The 24,851-nt window shown below is 41.6% G+C and overlaps 1 protein-coding gene across 4 annotated transcripts in view; it reads right to left on the bottom strand.

Moving 5' to 3' along the window:
• The window catches only part of LOC145353421 (TSC22 domain family protein 1-like), a 215,360-nt gene that overhangs the window by 27,037 nt on the left and 163,472 nt on the right, over positions 1-24,851 (bottom strand). The window contains exon 1 of one of the 4 annotated variants that reach the window (XM_080204177.1): positions 13,079-13,429. The exons of 2 other annotated variants lie outside the window; for them this stretch is intronic. In XM_080204177.1, the coding sequence (XP_080060303.1) occupies positions 13,079-13,185 (107 nt within the window). In that variant the 5' untranslated portion in view covers positions 13,186-13,429. Of the gene's footprint in view, positions 1-1,719; positions 1,824-13,078; positions 13,430-24,851 lie in introns of those variants that run through there. One more of the 4 variants, XM_080204178.1, reaches the window with a different exon arrangement.

The following is a 24,851-nucleotide window of genomic DNA, read 5'->3' on the forward strand; positions in this document are numbered from 1 at the left end:
CAGTCTTCATCAGATACAAATGAGTATTTCTTAATGTAAGACTGAACTCAATCTTTTAAGAGTTTGAACTTGTATTCTTTTATCGTACTTTGGAGAGTTATTAAAAGAATAATATTTTCCGTACTACCCACAAGATCAGTTCTCTAAAATTCAAATCCCTTACGCTATGCCTGAAACGTTTCAATGTGCCAGTTCCCGGTAACAAGAATTTAGCACAACGCTCACTATGATCTGACATCAACATTTACTTCTGGAAATCTAGGTAGACACATTGTGGCATTTTCTCATGTGTTTGGGTTGTCATTATCTTAGAGGTTGAGCAGGTTGGTCACACAAGAACTGCCCCTTCAGAATTTGCATGAACTGTTACAGTACTGTTGTACAAAAGTTCTTCAATTCACCAGGACCTCCCAAACCTATGTCACCGATCACCAGGAAGGCCAAGGATTTAAGACACATGGAAATACCACTACCTCCAAGCTCTCCTCTAAGTCACACATTTGGGGTCGACATCGCCATCCCTTTCACCTTTGCTGAAGTTAACATCCTTAAAATCTGATGTGGACTAGAATGGTTCAAGGAGGCAGCTCACCACCATCTTCTCAACGGCCATAGGAACTGGAGACTAAATGCTGAAAATATATGGATGGTATTGGAATAGTGTAGGTTAGATGGGCTTTAGATTGGTTTCACAGGTCAGCGCAACATCAAGGGCCGAAGGGCCTGCACTGCACTGTATTGTTCTATGTTCTAATTAATTGTTTCACTGACTCAGAGCAATTTATGTTGACTTCATAAATAACTGGATTGTTTTGGGGTTTGTGGGGGTGATGAAATTAAGCTGTGCTTGAAAGGATAGGTTTCTGGGAACAGAGTAGAATCTGAAAAAGTAACTATCAACATAGTAGGAAGAATTGAAGCTTATTAACTGAATTGGATATGCAGAATCTTTGGAGGAGGATCAGAGCTTGGAATGACAAGATAAAGCTGCAGTTATGTATAGTAAATAAACATGACCATAGTTTTGTACTTTAAAATCATTTTTCCATGGAAAGGGTTTAAGATGTTATATTTAAGAGCTATCCTTCAAAGGAAACATTAAGAAAAAGGCACCAAGTGTCTCAGTAATCCATAAATACCCCATCTGCTGTATTGGGAGGTTCCTGTTTTTGTAGGCCGCCCAGAGGTTTTACACACGCGCACACAGGTTTTAAACAGAAATCTGCAACAAACTTTTACTAAGCGTTAAACGAGAACACAGAGAGGTAGTTAAGTAATTTTACTTCAATCAAACAAGCCACTGATGTGAGGGAAATGTGTTGCTCAACAGGCTATGAATTAAAAAAGCTTAAATGATTTTTTAATCCGGCCACACCTCACCAGGTGCTGCCGGTCTTCAGAAAGATTCGAGGATGAGCAAAAGACACAGATACCTGGTTCAAATCACAGTCAGGGGTTGGGTGGAAGGATGGTACCACAATTGCACCCTTGGAGTATATCACATATGGCGACTGTGTAAATCTAAGCCAGCACATTCGGCTCCACTTACATTAGCGACTATTGTCACTGAAATTGAGAAGTTGAGGTAAACTTGGATTTATACGATCCAAGTCTAGACATTGTAATGAGGCAAAAATAAAGCTATCGTAATTTTAGGATGTATCTAAAGAGTGATTGTAACAAGGTTATGTAAGCCCATATGCACAAACATACACTAACCTCACTTGGGCCTGATCTGTTCCCATTGTAAATTTTCTGACCTTTGTACGAAAGCCCAAAGGAAAACTGGAGAGTAATCAAACTTTGAGGAAGTGCAATTGAATGCATGGATTTCAATAATGAATTTCCTTATGGTAAGATCAGTATGCCTCTCCAAACAAGATAACCATGCTTAATCAGGAGGTGCCAAGGTATCATTTTGTTTCGAGAATTTGTTGTGTGTACGAAACTCAGTGAGAAGTACAGTATGCAGTCCTGGCATCAAGCCACGAGGTACGCCTAAAAATCAAATAGGTATAAAGAATCATGAGATATTGCAAGTAGGATATCCATTGTAACTACGCAAATGAAATACTTGATGATCTTATAGAAATGCACACCACAAGCTTGAATAACACGTTCTAGAAGTTAGGCCCCACTCCTTATTCTGTCAGCTGTGGAATGGCATTCAGTGAATCTCAAATTGGGCTAAGAAAAATAACTATAAACTGGGAGGAGGATATATGAAAGAGAGAGAGAATGAGATGATTACTGGGAGTTTGCCACTTTAAGACAAGATTTCTCGTAAGCAGACCAAGTCCTATGGCATTGTGTCAGACGAAAATAGCGCACAAGGCTTTCTTTATGCATGCAATTGTGACACTGGCTCCCTTCTATGCAAAACAGTCACAAATTACTAGGAATGTGCTTAACAGGCATTGCTCTGAAACAAGTTTTTGCAGTCAGATTATTATTTTCCCCAAGGTAACATTACACTGAAGACAAATATTAAAAACAAATTGGTGTTCACAGTGATGCTGGTGTACCCAGTTACATGCAGGCACGGCTTACGCAATCAGTCAATTATTTTCCCAAAAAACAGTATACTTTATGATAAAGAAAGATTTCAAGTTCACACCTTGTCATTATATAGTCAGTTATCCATGTACAAACAAGCCAACAGTATGTTGCCCTTATAAATACATCTTATCTTTGTAAACACACACTTTGTCACGCATGGACAAAGTACACTATGCTGAACATTGAGGTTTAGTGATTTGTAACCTAACTCTGGTGACCTTTCCTAATCGGAGACAGCCATGCACAAACATACACTAACCTCACTTGGGTCTGATCTGTTCCCATTGTAAATTTTCTGACCTTTGTACGAAAGCCCAAAGGAAAACTGGAGAGTAATCAAACTTTGAGGAAGTGCAATTGAATGCATGGATTTCAATAATGAATTTCCTTATGGTAAGATCAGTATGCCTCTCCAAACAAGATAACCATGCTTAATCAGCAGGAGGTGCCAAGGTATCATTTTGTTTCGAGAATTTGTTGAGTGTACAAAACTCAGTGAGAATCTAATTTCTAATGGTACCTTCAACTTCATAAACCATCATTCACAGGAGTGTTATCAACTAAATTTCGACAGAGCCACATATGGAGATACTAGGATAGGTGACTTAGTCAGAGATTTTAAGCAGTGTCCTAAAGGAGAGCAGCAAGGGAGAGATGAAGATGGGTTTCAGGAGTGGATTTCAGAGCCTAGGCTTAAGACGCAAGGCAAATGAAAATCAGAGATAAGCAAGGGGAGAGGACTTGAGTGCAGAGAACTGTGGGTTGCAGAAGTTGCAGAGAGGGGGAGGGATTTGAATACAAAAAAATTGAGAATTTTAAAATCAAGGTGCTGACAGGCAAGGAGCCAATGTAGGTAAGCAAGCACAGGGGTGGTGGGGGCACTGGGATTTGGTACAAGTTAGCATGTAGGCCACAGAATTTTAGATCATATCAAGTTTATGGGGGTTTGAAGATGGAAGGGTGGCCTGGAAAGCACTGCGATAGGCAAGTCCACAGATAAGAAAGGGATGGATAAGGGCTTCAGCAGCTAAGCAGATGTGTGGGCATTATGAATGTGCAGGTAGACACTGTTGGTGATGGTGCTAATACATGGCTAGGAATTCCTCTCTGTCAAATAGGATGCCACGGTCGTAAGCAGTCTGGTTCAACCAGTGACAGTGACCAAGGGGAGAAATGGAGCCAGTGGTTTAGGAACAGAGTTTGTGGCAGAGACAAAAGCAATAACTGATCTTCCCAATACTTGGGGAAAATTTCTGCTCATCTAGTACTGGTTGCTAGACAAGCGATGTGACAAAGTAAAGTTTATTGGTCACAAATAAGTTTTTCATTGACACTATAATGAAATTACTGTGAAATTCCTCTAATCGTCACAGTGCAGTGCTTTTTCGGGCCAATGCACCTAACCAGCACATCTTTCAGAATGTGGGGGGAAACCGGAGCACCCAGGGGAAACCCATTCTGATGCAGGGAGAACATGCAAACTCCACACAGTGACACAAGCCAGGAAACGAACCCAGATTCCTGGCACTGATAACCACTATGCTACCGAGAGATTGTGAGAGGTGATGCAGAGATGGCAGAGGGTGTTGTTCTACATGACAGCAGTGTATTTGGATGATGTTGGGACATCATGCAGGTGAGAAATTGAAGGGACTCAAAGAAAGATTCTAAGGAAATTCTGGAGGTTACAGTGAGAGCAAGAAGAGAAGTTATTACAGGTGCTGTTTTGGCTAAGTCTGGATATATAAGAAATAGGTGAGGGCATTTCCAACCAGTTGGATGACTGGCATTGGCAGAGGATGCAATGAGTAAAGATGGAGAAAGTTTGAGAAAGATGAGCTGAGATTGTTTACTAATCATATAGGATGTCACAACCATACAAATTGCACGGTTTTTCATTTCTGAACTTCAACTTTTGGAGACTGTTTGCTGTAAAGGTCTGAAAATGGGCTCAGCAGTCTCAAGTTCCAAGCGTGACTGTGTTGGCAAAGCAAGCAGCACACAATTTACATAAGTTCGCAATGATTTGGCATCGTCACTTTGGACGGGACAGAAGGATGGCAGAAATGGAATACCTGTAGATCAGATGAGTATCTTTTTTGGGTTGAAGGATACTGTTTGATCACATTAAAGGGAGTTTATTTCTGCATCCAATCACACTTGCTCTGAATGGGAAGCAGCTGGTGAGCAGGAAGCTGATAGTAAACACCAAGGTGTTCCATTTGCCTACATCAATATCCTTCATTTTTTATAAAACAAAAACTCGCCAAGTAAAATACAATGCTTGTGGCTCATTTTCTGACCAAGATATCAGCCTCCGAAGTCTGTTACATAGAAAAGAGCCCGTGCATTTTTTTTTACAAAGTATTTCTACAGCTGCTGTAAGCAAACCATATTAGGGGAAAAATAAATAAAACTGTACTGCAGGTACAGTTGTCAGAAGTGTGTTGATCTACTCCTGTTGTCATCAGCTCATGTTCAAAATTTCAGCATTCACATTTTGCCAGTACAGTAAGACTCAAATGATTACAACTGGTGACAACCATCCACATTTAGAAAATATTAAAAGGGAAATTTCAGGAAGTAGACTGCAGATATATGAAAAGAGTGTGATCATTTTTCACAAATTTACATGGAATATCTGGCAGTAGTGTTTCCAGGTGATTTTACAAAGTGACAGCAAGTGGCAACATGTCAACAAGGGAAAACAAATTGGGGAGGGGGAGGACAGTCATAACTAGACCTTTGAAGAACTTCAAGAGGTAACACAGGGCCCAGATCAACAAGATATGTCGGAGATTCTCTGACTACAATTCAGCAGGTAAAAGCGGAAACAGGCAAAGGCCATTTAAATGGACAAAGAGGAGATGCTGAAGGAGAGTGAGATTGAGGAGGAGGACGAGATAGTTTACCACAGAATCAGTCACATAGGGTATCCATGTGATTTTCATTTGTTTGACTAAAATGTCTTATCTGTGCCAGTGAGCAAATTGAGATTAGTTTGTATTTTCACTGGCATTGATTTGGAACACATAAGCTAGTTTGAATGTATTGCATTGTGAATGTTGGATTTTAGCCTATTTCCAGAACAATCCAGACTGTTCTGATATATATATATATATATATATATATATATATAAAAAAGAGGCATGAAAGCAGGCAGGAAATCTGTACTAATGTACTTTAATATATGTTAAGACACAAGTATAACAAATATCATTTATAAACCACTGTCTTGATTTTCGTTCTGCAGTTACTATGCACACACACCAAGCTTTCACAATAAATTCTTTCTAGCTTGTTTGAGACTAATAGCTTCTGCCTGTTATAAAAACTACTTTCCTTGCTGATTCATTAAACAGCAAGAAAGCCAGCACGTTTTGTTATTTCTTTTCTATAGGAACCAGGGAGTTATTCATCATCAGCTAGCTACAGCATAAAAACCATTAAATTTTAAGCAGCAAACCAAGTATAAACCTGTTCAAAATGGAACTAGATATCACTTTCATGTTATTTTTCCCATTACAAACTGCATTAGCGGCACTTTCCAAATATTTGTAAGATTTTCACTTTGGTGCCTCTGATCAGCATCACCACTGATAGCAAAGTCAAATCTCTCCATTGGGGTAAACGGCTCCCATTCGTTGTGGTTTTCACTCCACCATCTTAAGTTCATCCACCACGTGCAGTGCAACTGCTTTGTTTATAAATTCAATCCTTCCTGAGAGATATAGTTCCATCGTTAAAAAAAGGACCGTTAATCATACACAAGTTAACTGCTACCCCCCTGCCCAGTTAAGAGATTAATAGCTAAATTTGGGGGTGGGGCGGGGGGGGGGGGGAATGGTCCAAAGGTACAGTGCACTGATGTACCAAAATACTACATCATAATAGCATAGATTGAAAGAACTGTGTCTCATCTGCACCACTGCATTCCAGTCAGATGGTTGAGAGCATGGGGCGGGGGGTTTAATTCAGGAACCTGCTCCACATAAGAGTTTAGTTGCTACCTGTTGAGTCTAGGTCTTGGATGGGTATTCTCAAAGATTGCTAAAAATGTATAAAGAGAATTTTTGCTTTTTACATAAACATAAGAGCATAAGAAATAGGAGCAGGAGTAGGCCATCTAGCCCCTCGAGCCTGCCCCGCCATTCAATAAGATCATGGCTGATCTGTCGTGGCTCAGTTCCACATTCCCGCCCTCTCCCCATAACCCTTAATCCCCTCGCTTATCAAAGACCCATCAACCCGCGTCTTAAAAATATTTAGCGAGGCAGCCTCCACCACTTCAACAGGCAGAGAATTCCAGAGATTCACCACCCTTTGACTGAAGAAGTTCCTCCTCAACTCCGTTCTAAACCGCCCCCCTTTATCTTGAGGCTGTGCCCCCTAGTCCTACTGTCCTTTCTGAGCGGGAAGAGTCTCTCCACCTCTATTCTATCCATCCCATTCATCATCTTATATGACTCAATGAGATCTCCCCTCATTCTTCTAAACTCTAACAGGTACAAGCCTGGTTTATTCAGCCCCTCCTCATAGTTCAACCCCCTCAACTCCGGTATCAGCCTAGTAAACCTCCTCTGCACTCCCTCCAAGGCCAAAATATCCTTGCATAAGTGCGGCGACCAAAACTGCACACAGTACTCCAGCTGCGGCCTCACCAATGCCCTATACAGCTGCAGCAAGACCTCCCTACTTTTATATTCAATCCCCCTCGCTATGAAGGCCAGCATCCCATTTGCCTTCCTGACCACCTGCTGCACCTGCAGGCTGGGTTTTTGCAACTCATGCACGAGAACCCCGAGGTCCCTCTGCACCATCGCCTGCTGCAGTTTTTCGCCACGTAAGTAATAGTCCTTCCTACCATTATTCCTACCAAAGTGGACCACCTCGCACTTGCCAACATTAAATTCCATTTGCCAGTTCCTGGCCCATTCGCCCAGCCTATCTAGATCCTTCTGCAGACTCTCCACATCCTCCGCACAATTTGCCGTTCCCCCAATCTTGGTGTCATCAGCAAATTTCGACACCATACACTCGGTTCCCTCCTCCAGATCATCTATATAAATGGTAAATAGCCGAGGCCCCAGCACCGACCCCTGGGGCACTCCACTAGTCACCAACGTCCAATCCGAATAGCACCCATTAACCCCCACTCTCTGCCTCCTATTTGACAACCAATCCTCTATCCACGCTAACACCCTAGCCCCAACTCCATGCCCCCTTACCTTCTGCCAGTTCTATTTTTCCCACATCACGCTTGTGCGCTGTGAAGGCTTTGGATTATAGGGCTGTGAATGAATTTTAAGTGACGAAACTAAACTCAAGCCAAGAACCATCAGCCCTGACCCATTCTGGCCTTAAAGGTGCAACTCTAAGCAATGGAAACATAATAGTAAATAGAAAAGAATGTCTATATACCTTCACTCAACAGTGTTAATGATACTGCACTACCTCCTTTATATATTTAAAATATCTAAAGCTTGGCATAGAGCACTGAATGTTTATTATTTTTAAAAATCAATTGATGTACACCAGAAAAACAAGCAACCTGGAGGCAATCACTGAACTTCAAAACTAGGAGGGCATTATCTGGTTAGGAGCTTTGTGAAGACAGATTCACTAGTGTTTTTACATCTACATTAACAGGACTTTCATCATAACGGACTGCATTCCACAAATTAGGGTTGGGCAAATTCCCATAGTTTTCAAACTTCAATTTGCAGCGCTGAGTTCCTCTCTCTCATTTACTTGTTTTAAAGCAATTATCACTAATTTCCCTTTTCATCTGGTACATAGGAATGCAATATTTTGCTCCCCTATCTAAATTCATTTATTGTATGCGCAACTAACATCTCAATTCCAAACGTGTAGAAAAAAGGACTGGAAAAAAGCACAAACTCAGTTAAAAACATCCATTCCATTTGTTAGTTGAATTACATGAACTTTTATTTGTCTAATCCAGTTCTTTGCAAATTTTGGAATTTATGCCACTGTATGCCAGTTTGAAACACAAACATTTTGAGGTCGGCGTTTGGAGCTTTGCCACGGAATTGGATTGCTATTTGGGGAGGCGTGGGGAGAGCAAACTCTGCTTTGTTGACAGCTAGTTTCCTCAAAGCTGAATTTGACTAGCACAAAAGCCACACCCCTTCTACTCTATCAGAATGGCAAAGGAGGAGTTGTGAATAAGCCTTTGTAACTTGTTCTGCAAATTTAACAACTTAACCCTTCAGGGGCATCTTAGACAGCTGAAATGAGCTACAAGGATTTCAACTGGCGGGACTAGTTTATGCCCTCAGAGTCTTGCCATAAATGAGTCAATCAACAGGAACATTACAAAATAGAGAAACCCTGCAAAAAGCAAACCATGTTTAATGCAACTAAAATTGCAAATATTTCCAGTTTGAAGAATACAAAAGGTATAGCCCGAATGATTTATGTGCAAGAAGACTGACCTTTAGAAATGATGTGACAAAAGATTATAAAAGGTGCACACATACACTGATTGTACTAGCACTGGCCAAACAAAGGGATCTTGATGCAGACAATAATCCAACCAATAAACCCTGCTTCTTACTCACTGTTTTATTAGTGGAAAAGAAAGAATCGCAATGAGGCCAGGAAAACATAGGAAAATATATTCTCTTAATTTCAAGACACTGCATTCAAATTCTCTAATAATGCAATTTTCTCTCCCTTAGGGTTCAATTTGCCTTACTATTTACAAGACTGAAAATCAAGAGTAGACTTCACGTCCATTAAAGGAGCAGGGGGCATGTTAATGAATGAACAGCTTCTCTGGCACCATGTGCTTCAAGGTGACCATTTTACTTTGGGATGGGAAGGGAGGGGGAAAAAAACCTTGGCAAAGCCATTCTGTGATGAGCACGATTGATCTAAGTTCATTTATTGTATGCGCAACTAACATTTTAACTCAGATAGTTTCAGTCTCTTGCTTCTTTGTCGACTTTAAACTCATCTTTTCTCTCCCATTCTTTCTTCCAAAGCCCACCCATCCTTTACATTTGCCATCCATTTTGGATGATGAATTTGGGCATAATATTAGGAGCACCAGTGAACTGGCAAATGTTAAGATAATGATGTCAAACCTGATTACTGTGAACATATACTATCTTTTGCGACGTCAGTTAACACTTCAAAAAGGGCAAAAGCAGCTTCTAGTAATCTTGACCTCAATTTTCTAAGAAAACTATCCTGACTAAACTTCAATGACTCCTTCCCCAGTGCAAAATGCAAATCTTAAGACTTCAAATTGCTCCACAAGTGACAACAGAACATAGAACATAACAGCGCAGAACAGGCCCTTCGGCCCACGATGTTGCGCCGACCAGTTAAAAAAACAATGACCCTCTAACCTAAACCAAACCCTTTCCATCCATAAACCTATCCACGGATCTCTTAAACGCCCCCAAACTAGGTGCATTTACAACCGCAGCAGGCAGGGCATTCCAATCCCTCACCACCCTCTGGGTAAAGAACCTACCCCTGACATTCGTCCTATAACTACCACCCCTTAATTTGAAGCTATGCCCCCTCGTGCTAGCTTTCTCCATCAGAGGAAAAAGGCTATCACTGTCCACCCTATCCAAACCTCTAATCATCTTATATGTTTCAATAAGGTCCCCTCGCAGCCGCCTTCTTTCTAACGAAAACAACCTCAAATCCCTCAGTCTCTCCTCATAGGACCTCCCCTCCATACCAGGCAACATCCTGGTAAACCTCCTCTGCACCCTCTCCAAAGCCTCCACATCCTTCCTGTAATGTGGGGACCAGAACTGCACACAATACTCCAAGTGCGGACGCACCAGAGTTTTGTACAGTTGCAACATGATGCTGCGGCTCCTAAATTCATTCCCCCTACCAATAAATGCCAAGACACCGTATGCCTTCCTAACAACCCTATCTACTTGATTCCCAACTTTCAGGGATCTATGTACACATAGATCCCTCTGTTCATCCACACTATTCAGAGTCCTACCGTTAGCCCTATACTCTACACATCCATTATTCCTGCCAAAGTGAATTACCTCACACTTTTCCGCATTAAACTCCATCCTCCACCTCTCGGCCCAGCTCTGCAACTTGTCCAAGTCTCCCTGTAGACTAAGACACCCTTCCTCACTATCTACCACACCTCCGACTTAGGTGTCATCAGCAAATTTACTAATCCATGTCAAGATTGTACAGAAAATTTGATTTTGTATCAACAAATAACATGTAAAAGAAAGTAAAATCAACGAGGCAATGTTGAATTTGATTAAGAGCTTAGTGGGTCCTTCATTACGAAAAGCATTCAAAAGCAAAGTGCCACATCAGCTGTCTAGAAAGTAATTGCAAGGAAAAAGACATATTTGCATTTATATCACATGTTTCACGACTACTGGATGCCCTAAAATGCTTCATAGCCAATTAACTAACTTTTGAAGTATAGTAACTGACAATGTAGGAAATACTGCAACTGGTTTACTCCCACAAATGGCAATTGATACTAACCACAATCTGTTTTTGGGCAATTGATTGAGGGATAAAAATTGGCCAGTTCACCAGGAATAACTCTTCTGGTTTTCTTTAAAAAGGTGCCATGAGATATTTTAGCTCAACTTGACAAGGCAGATGAGGCCTCTAACACTTCATCTGAAAGACTGTACTTTTGACATTCCAATACTCCCTCAGTACTGCACTAGGATTTCAGTTTTGTACTCAGTTCTGGAGCAAGACACATATCCACAAATGTGACAGACCTGACAGCACTACCAACAGCCATACCAAGGCAAAACAGGCAAGGTAAAGAGAAAAAGGATGGTGACAGTGTGAATTCCTCTGCTACAGACTATTGCTAAATCAGGGATTGCACGTTCTTATAAAGGGCGATTAAAATTCCTTTTGTTTTCAAAATGCAAAACTAAAGGGTGCAGAGAACGAAAGGAGTTAGAGGTGAAAAGCTGCAGGTGAAGCAGACTTCTTTAGTCCTGTATTTTTCAGTTCTATAAATTCTCTGTAGGCCTCGCGTAGCTTTCAGCTATCACACGCTTGCAGTCTGAAACTTCTAAACTTCACAACCATTCTTCCCATCTTCAGAAGTATCCTCAAAAATTTAAATCACATTGTTTTATTTCTCTCATACTTCCAACAGAGCAGCTATCACATTCCCTTGATGCTCAAAATTAGCAAATAAATGTACATGAATATGGTTGTGGAACGTGAAAACATTTGGGAGGCACTTATTGTTACTTTCGTAGACATTTTAAAAGTACAGCTAACACCATTTATCTTTGGACCTCGGAGTATGTACTGAAAGACAGCCAAATTAAATTAGAACAAATTTGGGTGCATTTCATAACAAGCAGGGTGGGTAGACTTGAAAAGCAGGAACTGAACAATAAATTCTGGAGCCCTGAATGAATGCTCATTATCAAGCCAATATTCTTAAAACAACGAAGAGAAACGTACCCAGGCTAAACTGCTTACTTATAATCGAAAGGCTTGCATAATGGGAGTTTGAAGGCTAAGACAGTGTTCAGGTATTTTGTAAAACGTAAAGTGAAAATGAAGCTCAACAGGATATGATAATAACACTGCACATGGGCAACTCCCTATTATTGACTTTTATAGGGATGAGTTGATTTTATTAAATATTTGTTTACATAAACTTCAGCAACAAAGCTCATACCACAAAAGAATAGTAATATTTATACAAATCTTATTGCCTACACTCGGATTGTAGGGACTCTAGTACAAAACAATGATCACTGTTTGAGTGAATTTTAGGTTACTCGTGCTTCGATTGCAATGTGGATAACAGACCCAGAAGAAGCTGATGATCTTTACCCATGACCTGTAATTAGAATGCCCAGTAAAAACCATTTGGTTCACAATACAGCCTATATGTATAAGTGTATTGCTCTCAAACAACAGCTGTAAGGTACTGAAATAAAATGTCCACTTGATGAAAAGTCCATGTCAATTGCAAAAATTATTTACAAAATACTGTGACAAAACAAGGCGGTTTCAAAATTAAAGCAGGGAAATTGACAAGTCAACTCCAGCTTTCACCATTTTGTATCAACCAAGGTCCCGGAGAATCGTTTGTAATGCAATGGAACAACAATGGATGATAGAGGGCACTACTAGCACTCTAGAAAGTAGGGGGCATCCACCTTTATCCAGCAAAACATTTAAAATCATAATAAACATAACATGTTGATATTCACCAACTTAGTGCAGTGGAGTAATGCGTTCCAGACGTAGGGACATGGTACAGTACATAATTACTTAAATTGTCAAAGATAGGTGGAGGCAAATTACTATCTAAAATAGTAATCCACTTCAAATTACTAAGTATGAAATCTACATTAGAATATTATAACATTTAATCTGTGCATAAACAATACAGATTCATCTAAAAGGAAGTGTATATCGAGATTGCTAAACATTAATTAATTTTTTGAATGTCTTTTTATTTTAGGCACGCTTCAAAAATCTACTTCAGAAATACCTCTTCAAATGTTGCTCCAATTCCCAAAATAGCACTTTGATGGCCATTCTGTCTCGGCCCCGAGCACGGAGAACTGTATTTTTCATTGATAAAGTCTTACGTTGCATGATCCAAGGAACAAATCTACACACAACCCTCCAACGTACAAAATTCTGAGACACCAGGCATATTTTCTAAGGTACAGCAGCGCCATGCATTTTACAGGATGATCAGAAAACACAAGCAGGTTGTAAAGTCCAGAACCCACATGTATATTGTAAAGCCTGCAGGTTTTCAATGCACGGATAAACTCATTTGCTTCTTACACGCAAGATTGTTCCACACACTTTCCCAGCTGGATACTGGCAACTGAAAAAAAACAAGAGCCAGGCAGTGACGTCACTGCACTTGGATCACCTGACACACAGTTACATAAACCATCACCAGAGATTAGAATCTTTATGATGAGCGATTATACAACCCAGTGAGCACAGACCTACTAACCAAGACATAGTAACTCAGTGGTTTCAGATGTGAATTAAATTTATTCAGATTCCTGCCCAATTTAAAACTATCAGGAATATTTCTATGCAGATAAGTGCTTTCTCAAGAGAACTCAGTAACTAAACACCCCACTTTACCAGTGTTAAACAAAAACTGATATCAGGCTACACAAGAAGATAATAAAACAGGTGAACTAAAAGTTGGTAAAAGAGATAGGTTTTAAGGAGCATCTTAAAGGAGGAACAAGGTGAAGAGGATTGGAGAGTGAAATCCAGATCTGAGGGCCCAGGCAGCAGACTGCACATCCACCAATGATGGAAGGATGAAAGTTATAGATGCACAAGAGACCAGAAGTGGAGGAGTGCTGAGATCTCACATTGTAAGGCTGCAGCAGGTTAGAAATAAGGAGAGGCAAGACCACAAAGGGATTTCAAAATAAGGACAATTTTTTAAAAGAATAATAATCAAGCTGTTCCCAGACCAGGAGACAGGTCAGTCAGCATAAAAGGTGATGAGTGAACTTAGCGAGAGCTAGAATACAAACAACAAAATATTGGAACAGACATGCAGTATGCATAAAGAAATACTGTCCCCTGGGGGTGGTGCAGGCAGGTGATACACTGCCAATGAGTCACAGAATTGTTAGGGCCCAGGAGGAAGTCATTCAGCCCACCATTTCTGCACTAGCTCTCCAGATGAGCATCATCATGACTCGGTGCCATTCCTCTGCACATTGTTACCATTCAGGTAATCACGTGATGCCCTCTTGAATGTCTTGACAGAACCTGCCTCCACCATACTTGCAGGCAGGCATGTGTGCGGAACTTGGCTGTCAGTTTCTGCAGAATCACTGAGCAGAAACCAATAGCCAAGTTCCACACCTGAGGATGGCCTCAACCGGGATCTTGGGTTCATGTCACACTAACTGTAACCCCCACGACTTCCCTGGGCTCACAAAATCTCACTAAATGTCCTGGCTGGAGACAATACACATCTCTTTAACCTGTGCTTAACCCTCTCTCCACTCCAACCATTATCGTGTAAATTGAGTTTGTGCCTTTACATGCCCTGTTTGCGAACACAGTTCCCACTCCCCTGATGAAGGGGCAGTGCTCCGAAAGCTTGTGCTACCAAATAAACCTGTTGGATTTTAACCTGGTGTTGAGACTTCTTATTGTGCTTACCCCAGTCCAATGCCAGCATCTCCACATCATTTCTGTCAAGAAGCCAATTTTGTACCAATTTAGATACTCATCCTGGATCCCATGAGATTTAACCTTATGCAACAACCTATCATGTGGTACCATGTCAAAGGCATTGCTAAAGTCCATGTAGACATCAAATGCACTGCCCTCATCTACCTTTTTGGTTACCCCTTAAAAAAAAACTAAAATTTGTGAGATATGATTTTCCACTCACAAAGCCATGCTGACTTTCCCTAATCAGACCCCGATTTACCTGTGTTTTTGCTCCCAAAATATATCACTGCATTCATCTCCACATTGAATTTTGTCTGCCACCTATATGCGCACCTCACCAACTTGTCTCTTTCCTTTTGAAGTTTTACACTGTCCTTGTCACAGTTTACAATACTTCCAAGACTTGTGCCATCTGCAAACTTTGAAATTGTCTCCTACACAAGGATCTACATTATTAACATACATCAGGAAAAGCAAGGATCCTTATGCTGACCCCTAGGGAACATCACTACAAACCTTCCTCCAGCCCAAAAAAAATCCATTGATCATTACTCTCTGTTTCTTACTATGCAGCCAATTTTGTATCCACATTGTTACTGTTCCTTTTATTCCATGAGGTATAACTTTTCTCAAGTCGGCATGGCACTGTATCAAATGCTTTCTGAAAGTCCATGTACACCACATTACAACAGCATTACGTTTATCAACCCTTCTGATTACCTTCTCAAAAAACACTAGCAAGTTAGTTAAACACAATCCCCCCCCCCTTTGAAAATCCATACTGGCTGTTCCAAATCAATCTAGATTTTTCCATGTGACTACTAATTCTCTCACGAATAATTGCTTCTGGAAGCTTGCCCATTTCTGATATTACACTGACTGACTTGTAATTGCTCAGGCTATCCTTACAACGTTTTTTTGAACATGGGTCAGCTTGCATATCCCTCTCCATGTGTTAGCCCAGCCTAATTAACATTAAAAGAAATTGGATTTACACAGAGGCACAAACACAGGAGACAGAGAAAAGAAAACTCAAAAATTCAAGTCCAATCCTGTCAATGCATCCGCTTCCCAACACGTCACTGGATAGTGAACTAATGCAGGAATTCAACTGATTATCCCTCTTTGGGGACAGGAAAACTGGGACCAATGAGATGTCTCCTACTGCCAGTTAAGTTGGCTGCCTATACTAAATCTGGACTGCCCTTAGGTTTTTATTGCTCAGCAACACGCCACTCAAAATATTTATCTACTTAACTACTTAAGGGCAACATAGAGAACAAAATCTAATAGAGCATCAACCAACACATCATCATATTTATTCTAGTTCCAGTACAGCCTTGTCAAGACTGTCTTGGCCAGCAAAATCATTCAAGGAGGGGAAGAAGGTAACAGATAATCCAAAGCTCAAGAGAAAGAAAATGATTAGTTCTACGGTGCGAAAACTATCGACACACAAGACTTGCCAGAATCTGTTCACACTGTTCTAAATGAACACTTGAGTTGTGAAATATTAGTAATTTGGCAAAGTAAGTCGCTGTTTAAAATAACTATCTCTGGCCACCAACTATAAAAGCTCCTGCAGTGCACAACATTGCTTTCTTACCTGACAATTTCTAAGAATTCAGCACCAGGCTCTGCTTTCTCTTTTGTCCCAAACCATCCAGGGGCTTATGTAAAGTGACAGGTTGCACAGAGACATATTACAACTGCCTATACAATATGATTTCAAATCGCTCAGTCATAAACAGAACAGCTGGAAAGACAGAGATACCAAACATTAATTATTGCAAATTTAATCCACTGAATCAGATTTTAAAATTGATTGCAGCAGTTTAGTTTTGTTTTGCCATCCTGACCCCTGCTAAAGGACAGCTGTAGCTCTAAAAATATTATTGGACTAAGGATTTGCATTTGACAAGACCAGCAAAACGTCATGATCAGGAGAACTGTTAGCATTAATTCCCACAACATGGCTTAATGTAATCAGTTCAAATAAATACTAACAGGTACTGTTTGACCTTGCTACCATTATCAATTGCACTTTAGCCCATAAATACAATCCTCAACAGTTAAATTCTCTTAAGCTTTTCCTCAATACCATGCCATTAAAACTAGCCTTGCACTGCTAAATCTGGAACTGTTTGGGATTTTGGGCAATTGCTAAATGGCTTCTCCAACTTATCCCCAACATAATATTATGTATTTATTAACATTAGCCAATTTGAGCATAGAATTTACTTCTAAAGCAATATTCCTGCCAACAGAAGTGTGTCATTGTGGTTGAAGTGTTGACCAAGTAATAAATTTAAGGTAACACTCCATGCACAGCTACCCTCGATTATGCACCAATTATTTCAAGGGAATCAAATTAGAGCTATAAATTCACATTAAGCACATTGATCCCAGTGCTCAGTGACATAGCAGCAGGTTAGTGTACCAACACGTTGTGCCACAGGGCCATGAGGCTGGAGTCTGCAAATAGTGTTCTCAATATTATCTGGCCACACAGAGATGCAGAAGGATAAAAGTCATCAAACAAGTCCATTTTTGCACAGCACTACCAGAGGCTGGAGAAGGTTCACCTATCCATCATCTCATCCAAGACTGCTCAATATTCAGGTAGCAGCAGCCAGAGGCAGAGAAAATGTCAAAACAGAGAAACAAATTGCATGAAATTGCGATATGACTGCACTCTAGCTGACATTGCCCAGTTGATCATGTGGAAAATTAACAACTAGAGATCAGGGATTTTGTGTCAAACGTTTTCCCTACAGAACATTGAAGTTCCACTCCAGTGCATGAATGGAAAACTGGTGCAGCATTTGTTATGCATATCCTCTCCAAATCTCTGCACAAATTATATATAAAATATAACATGTTTGACTCCTTGTGCTCAGTAACTGGCAATTCTGGTGCACTAGAAACAACATTTGCCCCATTTTCACAATTTTATTTTTCATTCCATAAAATTTGGAGGTTCTAATTGAAATACCACAGTCACCAACAATAGATGAATCATGACCAGATGCATCCTAGGGTATGAAGCCTTGGCTGGGTGGCAGTTATACTACACACCAAGGTCTGCCAAATCATAATAGTGAACTGAGACAAACTACAACTGAATATTAAAAGGACCCAATAACTATAATTATAATAAGTAATTCCAGTTTCTGTTCTCTAATACAACTTAGATCAATACAGCACTTTCAATGTATTAAACATCTCAAGATGCTTCCGAAGAATATTAATAGCATTTGATAAGTTAGCTAAGATGATATTATTTAGAACCAGTACAAGAGACTAAAGGTTCAATCAGAAAGGTCAGTTTTAAGAATGTCTGAAAAGAGACAGGCAAAGAGGTTTAGAAAAGGAAAATACTGCGGATACAGAAATCTGAAAGAAAAACATTGCTGGAAGATCTCAGCAAGTTTGGCAGCATCTGTGGAGAGAGACAGAGAGAGAGAGAGAGAGAGAGACAGTGAGAGAGAGAGAGAGAGACAGTGAGAGAGAGAGAGAGACAGTGAGAGAGAGAGAGAGACAGTGAGAGAGAGAGAGAGACAGTGAGAGAGAGAGAGAGACAGTGAGAGAGAGAGAGAGACAGTGAGAGAGAGAGAGAGACAGTGAGAGAGAGAGAGAGACAGAGAGGGACAGACAGAGAGAGAGACAGACAGAGAGAGAGACAGACAGAGAGAGAGACAGACAGAGAGGGACAGACAGAGAGGGACAGACAGAGAGGGACAGACAGAGAGGGACAGACAGAGAGGGACAGACAGAGAGGGACAGACAGAGAGGGACAGACAGAGAGGGACAGACAGAGAGGGACAGACAGAGAGGGACAGACAGAGAGGGACAGACAGAGAGGGACAGACAGAGAGGGACAGACAGAGAGGGACAGACAGAGAGGGACAGACAGAGAGGGACAGACAGAGAGGGACAGACAGAGAGGGACAGACAGAAAGTGAGAGAGAGAGTGAGAAAGTGAGCTGATTATTAGCAAAGACCTGGGATAGATGACATGGAACAAAAGGCAAAGCTACTGATCATGGTTCCAATAAGGAAACAGAAGCATGGGCCCAGAGTGAGTGTTAATAGCAGAACAAAGGTTCACTCTCAAAGCAAAAACGTGAAAATATGATATAGGTTGACACTGTAGAGGAGATTGTATTGTGAGTAAAATTATATTAAATTGGAAGTAGTACAAGTAAATCAGCACTTGGCCAGGAGACGGTGAGGGGGGGTCCTTGAACAGCAAGGAGACAAGACAAAAAGGGCAGGTGTTATACCTTCTGCAATTGCATGGTAAAAGTGTTGAGAAAAGGGGATGAGGTGTTGGGCATGATAGGAGGGGAGGATGTATTTGGTGGCAGCATCACTCTGGGAATGGTGGAAATTGTAGAGGATGATCCATTGAATGTGGGCGGTGGTGGGGTGGAAAGTGCAAACAAGGGGAACCTTAATGAGGTTCTATGAGGGAAGAGAAAGAGTGAGAGTAGAAGTGCAGGAAATGGGTTAGACACAGTCAGGGCCCTATTAACAACCAGGAATGGGGCGCGGGCGGAAATGTGTGGTTAAGGAAACAGGAACACGTGTCAGAAATGCTGTTGTGGAAGGCAACATCATTAACATAGATGCGAGTTGAGATGAGAGAGAGAGTTGGAGATGCTGGGAGAATGGGATGGAGTTCTTACAGGAAGCAGGGTGTGAGAAGATATAGTGATGGTAGCTGTGGGTGTCAGTGGGCTTATGAATATTATTAGGCAATCTATCCCCAGAAATGGTGAAAGTGAGTTGAGGAATGGATAGAACATAGAACATTACATCGCAGAACAGGCCCTTCGGCCCACGATGTTGCGCCGACCAGTTACAAAACAATGGCCCACTAACCTAAACCAATCCCTTTTCGTCCATAAACCTATCCACGGATCTCTTAAACGCCCCCAAACTAGGCGCATTTACAACTGCAGCAGGCAGGGCATTCCAATCCCTCACCACCCTCTGGGTAAAGAACCTACCCCTGACATTCGTCCTATAACTACCCCCCCTTAATTTAAAGCCATGCCCCCTCGTGCTAGATTTCTCCATCCGAGGAAAAAGGCTATCACTATCCACCCTATCTAAACCTCTAATCATCTTATATGTTTCAATAAGATCCCCTCTTAGCCGCCTTCTTTCTAGCGAAAACAACCCCAAATCCCTCAGCCTCTCCTCATAGGACCACCCCTCCATACCAGGCAACATCCTGGTAAACCTCCTCTGCACCCTCTCCAAAGCCTCCACATCCTTCCTGTAATGTGGGGACCAGAACTGCACACAGTACTCCAAGTGCGGCCGCACCAGAGTTGTGTACAGTTGCAACATGACGCTGCGACTCCTAAATTCAATCCCCCTACCAATAAACGCCAAGACGCCGTATGCCTTCTTAACAACCTTATCTACTTGATTCCCAACTTTCAAGGATCTATGTACACATACACCTAGATCCCTCTGCTCTTCCACACTATTCAAAGTCCTCCCATTAGCCCTATACTCGACACATCTGTTATTCCTACCAAAGTGAATCACCTCACACTTCTCCGCATTAAACTCCATCCGCCACCTCTCGGCCCAGCTCTGCGACCTATCTAAGTCTTCCTGCAAACTATGACACCCTTCCTCACTATCTACCACACCTCCGACTTTGGTGTCATCAGCAAATTTACTAATCCACCCAACTATACCCTCATCCAGATCACTAATAAAATTACAAACAGCAGTGGCCCCAAAACAGATCCCTGAGGCACACCACTCATAACCGAACTCCATGATGAATATTTACCATCAACCACCACCCTCTGTCTCCTATCCGCTAGTCAATTCCTGATCCAATTCCCTAGATCTCCCCCAATCCCATACATCTGCATTTTCTGCACAAGCCTACCATGGTGAACCTTATCAAACGCCTTACTAAAATCCATATACACCACGTCCACTGCCTTACCCCCATCCACCTCTTTGGTCACTTTCTCAAAAAACTCAATAAGGTTAGTAAGGCACGACCTACCCGCCACAAAACCATGCTGACTATCTCCAATCAATTCATTACTCTCCAAATAACTATAAATCCTATCCCTAATAATTTTTTCTAAAACCTTGCCCACAACAGAAGTGAGACTCACCGGTCTATAATTCCTGGCGAAGTCTCTGTTCCCCTTCTTAAACAATGGGACAACATTCGCTAACCTCTAATCTTCCGGTACTATACCAGAGGCCAACGACGACCTGAAGATCAGAGCCAGAGGCTCTGCAATCACTTCTCTTGCCTCCCAGAGAATCCTGGGGTAAATCCCATCCAGACCAGGGGACTTATCTATTTTCAGACCCTCCAGAATATCCAGCACATCCTCCTTATCAACTGTAACACTGTCAATTCTACTCCCCTGCAACCCAGCGTCCTCCTCAGCTATATCCATGTCCCCATGGGAAACATTGGAGATGGACCATGTGAATGAGAGGAGGGTGGAAGCAAACTTGATGAATTTTGAAAGTTCTGGGCAAAAGTAGGAAGCAGCACCAATATGTTCATCCATGCGAAAATGACTTGCAGGAAGGAGGCAGAATAGGACTGGAACAAGAAATGTTCCACATAACCCACAAAAAAATGGGCAAAACTTGCACTCATGTGGGTACCCATTTCAACACCTTTTACTTGAAGGAAGTCAGACAAGAAAGGAAAAGACCATAGACATAGGAGCAGAATTGTTGGCCACTTGACCCACCGAGTCTGCTCCGTCATTCAATCATGGCTGTTTTTTTTCTCATTCCCATTCCCCGATCCCCTTATTAATCAAGAACCTATCTTTGTCTTAAAGACACTCAATGACCTGGGCTCCACAACCTTTTGTGGCAAAGAGTTCCACAGATTCACCACTCTGGTTGAAGAAATTCCTCCGCATCTCTGTTTTCAAGGATTGTCCCTTTAGCCTGAAGTTGTGCCTTCTGGTTCTAGTTTTTCCTACTAGTGGAAACATTCTCTTACATCCACTCTATCCAGGCCTCAGTATCCTGCAAGTTTCAATAAGATCCACCCCTCATCCTTCTAAACTCCAACAAATATAGCCCCAGAGTCCTCGACTGTTCCTCATATGACAAGCTCTTCATTCAAGGGATCATTCTTGCGAACCTCTTCTGTGTTCCAGAAGTACAACCCTGCTCTTGTATTCTAGCCCTCTCAATGTGAACGCTAACATTGCATTTGCCTTCCTAACTGACGACTGAACCAATAAGCAAACAGGGCAGAGCAAGGATTGTTTGGGCTTCTGTTCAAGAAAGAAATAGAGGAGTCTCAGACCGTCTATGGGAGATGGAGGTGTAAAGAGATTGGACGCCCAGAGTAATGTATACAATGATTTACTTTGGTATGGGATGTAGGAAATCTGGGCATACTTTTGTTCCAAAAATGCTGCACAATCATGAATATAGCTCCCAATATAAAACAATTAGTTTAGGATAATTGACAGGAACAGCAAGTTGATGTGAATCCTTTACAAGAACAGAGTATCCATAATTGAAATGATAATCTTGCTTTTTCTAATACAGATGTGCTCAGGCCTACACTTTCAATCTAAAACGACAAATGGCAGCAGAAACATGGAAACAGCATCACTTCAGAGGTCCACTCCAAATAGTGCACCATTCTGATTTGGAAATATATTGCCATTCCTTCATTATTGCTTTGCCACAATCCTAGAATGCCTTGCCTAGCCATAAGTGTCCCTTCTCTACATGGATTGCAGCAATTCAAGGCAAAGCTCATTTCTACATTCTTAATTACGGATGGATATAACAACTGCTCAGCCTTTTCAGCCACACACATTCCCCATAAATTCTCTACAGTTTACTCATTTATATGATTATATTCTAGAAACATAGAAAATAGGTGTAGTCCAATCAGCCCTTGAAACCTGCACTGGTTGATCATGCACTTTCAGTATCCCACTCCCTCTCCATACTTCTTGATCCCTTTAGGCACTAGGGCCATGTCCAGCTCCCTCTTGAACATATCCAATGAACTGGCTGGTGTTGACGCGATGTGATTTCTGCCCAGTGCTCTGAATGTCAAAGTGATGAAATTCAACGAAGCGCAGGTAAACGGCGGGAGTAACTATAATGCTCTGCGATAGAGAATGCCACAGGTTCACAATGCTCTGGGTAAAGAGATTCTTCCTCATCTTAGTCCTGAATAGCTTATCCCTTTGTATACATTACTCTGGGTGTCCAATCTCTTTACACCTCCATCTCCCATAGTCCTGAATAGCTTACCCCTTATTCTTAAACTGTGACCCATAGCTCTGCACTTCCCCAACATCGGGAACATTCTCCCTGCATCTAGACTATCCAGTCCCTTTAAGATTTTATATGTCTCTGAGATTCCCTCTCATTCTTCTAAACTCAGTGGTTACAAGCCCAGTTGATCCAGTCTCTCTTCATATGTCAGTCCTGCCATTCAATCTGCTGAACCTTTGCTGGACTTCTTCAATAGCAAGAATGTCCTTCCTTAGACTTGGAGACCAAAATTGCACACAATACTCAAGGTGTGGCATCACCAAGGCCCTGTGTAACTTACTCCTCTACTTAAATCCTCTTGTTATGAATGCTCGCGTACCATTAGCTTTCCTCACTGCCTGCCAACCTTCAGTGACTGTTCCACCATTACAGCCAGGTCACGCTGTACTTCCCCCTTTTCCTATTCACCATTCAGATTTTTTAAAGTTTATCAGTGTCACAAGTATAGTTACATTAACAGTGCAATTAAGTTACTGTGAAAATCCCCTCATCGCCACACTCAGGCGCCTGTATGGCACACAGAGGGTGAATTCAGCATGGCCAATGCACCTAACCAGCATCAGACTGGAGGAGGAAACCGGAGCACCTGGAGGAAACTCAGGCAGACACAGGGAAAACATGCAGACTCGCAGATTGTGACCCAAGCTGGGGATCGAACCTGGGTCCCTGGTGCTGTGAGGCAGCAGTGCTAACCACTGTGCCACCATGGTGGAGCAGCAGTTAGATAATAAGAGGAAGATAATAGTCTTTCTTCCGGTTTTTGCCAATGTGGATAACTTCACATTTATCCACATTATATTGCATTTGCCAAATATCTGCCCACTCAACCAGCCTATCCAAGCCACTCTGCAGCCTATTAGTATCTTCCTCCACACTGCCACCCAGCTTAGTGTCATCTGCAAATTTGAGATACTGTATTCAATTCCTTCATCCAAATCATTAATGTATATTGTGAACAGCTGGAGTCCCAACATTGAACTCTGCAGCACCCCACTAGTTACTGCTCGCCACTCTGAAAAGAACCCATTTATTCCCGCTCTCTGCTTCCTGTTTGCCAATCAGTTCTCTATCCACGTCAATACATTACCCCCAATACCATGAGCCTTAATTTTGCTTACTCATCACTTGTGTGGGACTTGTCAAAGGCCTTTAGAAAGTCCAGATACACACTATCCACTGGTTTAACCTTGTCCACTCTACTGGTCACATCTTCAAAAAATTCCAGAAGATTTGTCAAGCATGATTTCCATTTAATGAATCCATGCTGACTTGGACCAATCCTATCACCGCTTTCCAAATGCTCAGTTATTACATCCTTAATTGACTCCAGCATTATCCCCACCACTGATATCAGGCTAACCGGTCTATAATTCCCTGTTTTCTCTCCCCCCCATCTTTTTTTTTTAAAAAGTTGCGTTACATTAGTTACCCTCCAATCCACTGGAACTCTTCCAGAATCTACAGAGTATTGGAAAATGATCACCAATGCATCTACTATTTCTACGGCCACTGCTTTGAGTACCCTGGGATGCAGAGCATCAGGCCCTGGGGACTTATTGGGTTTTAATCCCAATCTCCCCAATACAATTTCCTGACTAATAAGGATTTCCTCTTCAGTTCCTCCTTCATGCAAGATCTTCTGTCCCCTAATACTTCTGGAAGGTTATTTGTGTTCTCCGTTGGGAAGACAGATCCAAAATATTTGCTCAGCTGATCTGCCATCTCCTAGTTGCCCATTATGAATTCACCTGATTCGAACTGTAAGG

Source organism: Carcharhinus amblyrhynchos, chromosome 15 (assembly GCF_965287045.1).
Source record: "Carcharhinus amblyrhynchos chromosome 15, sCarAmb.v2.hapA, whole genome shotgun sequence".
Lineage (NCBI taxonomy): Eukaryota > Metazoa > Chordata > Chondrichthyes > Carcharhiniformes > Carcharhinidae > Carcharhinus > Carcharhinus amblyrhynchos.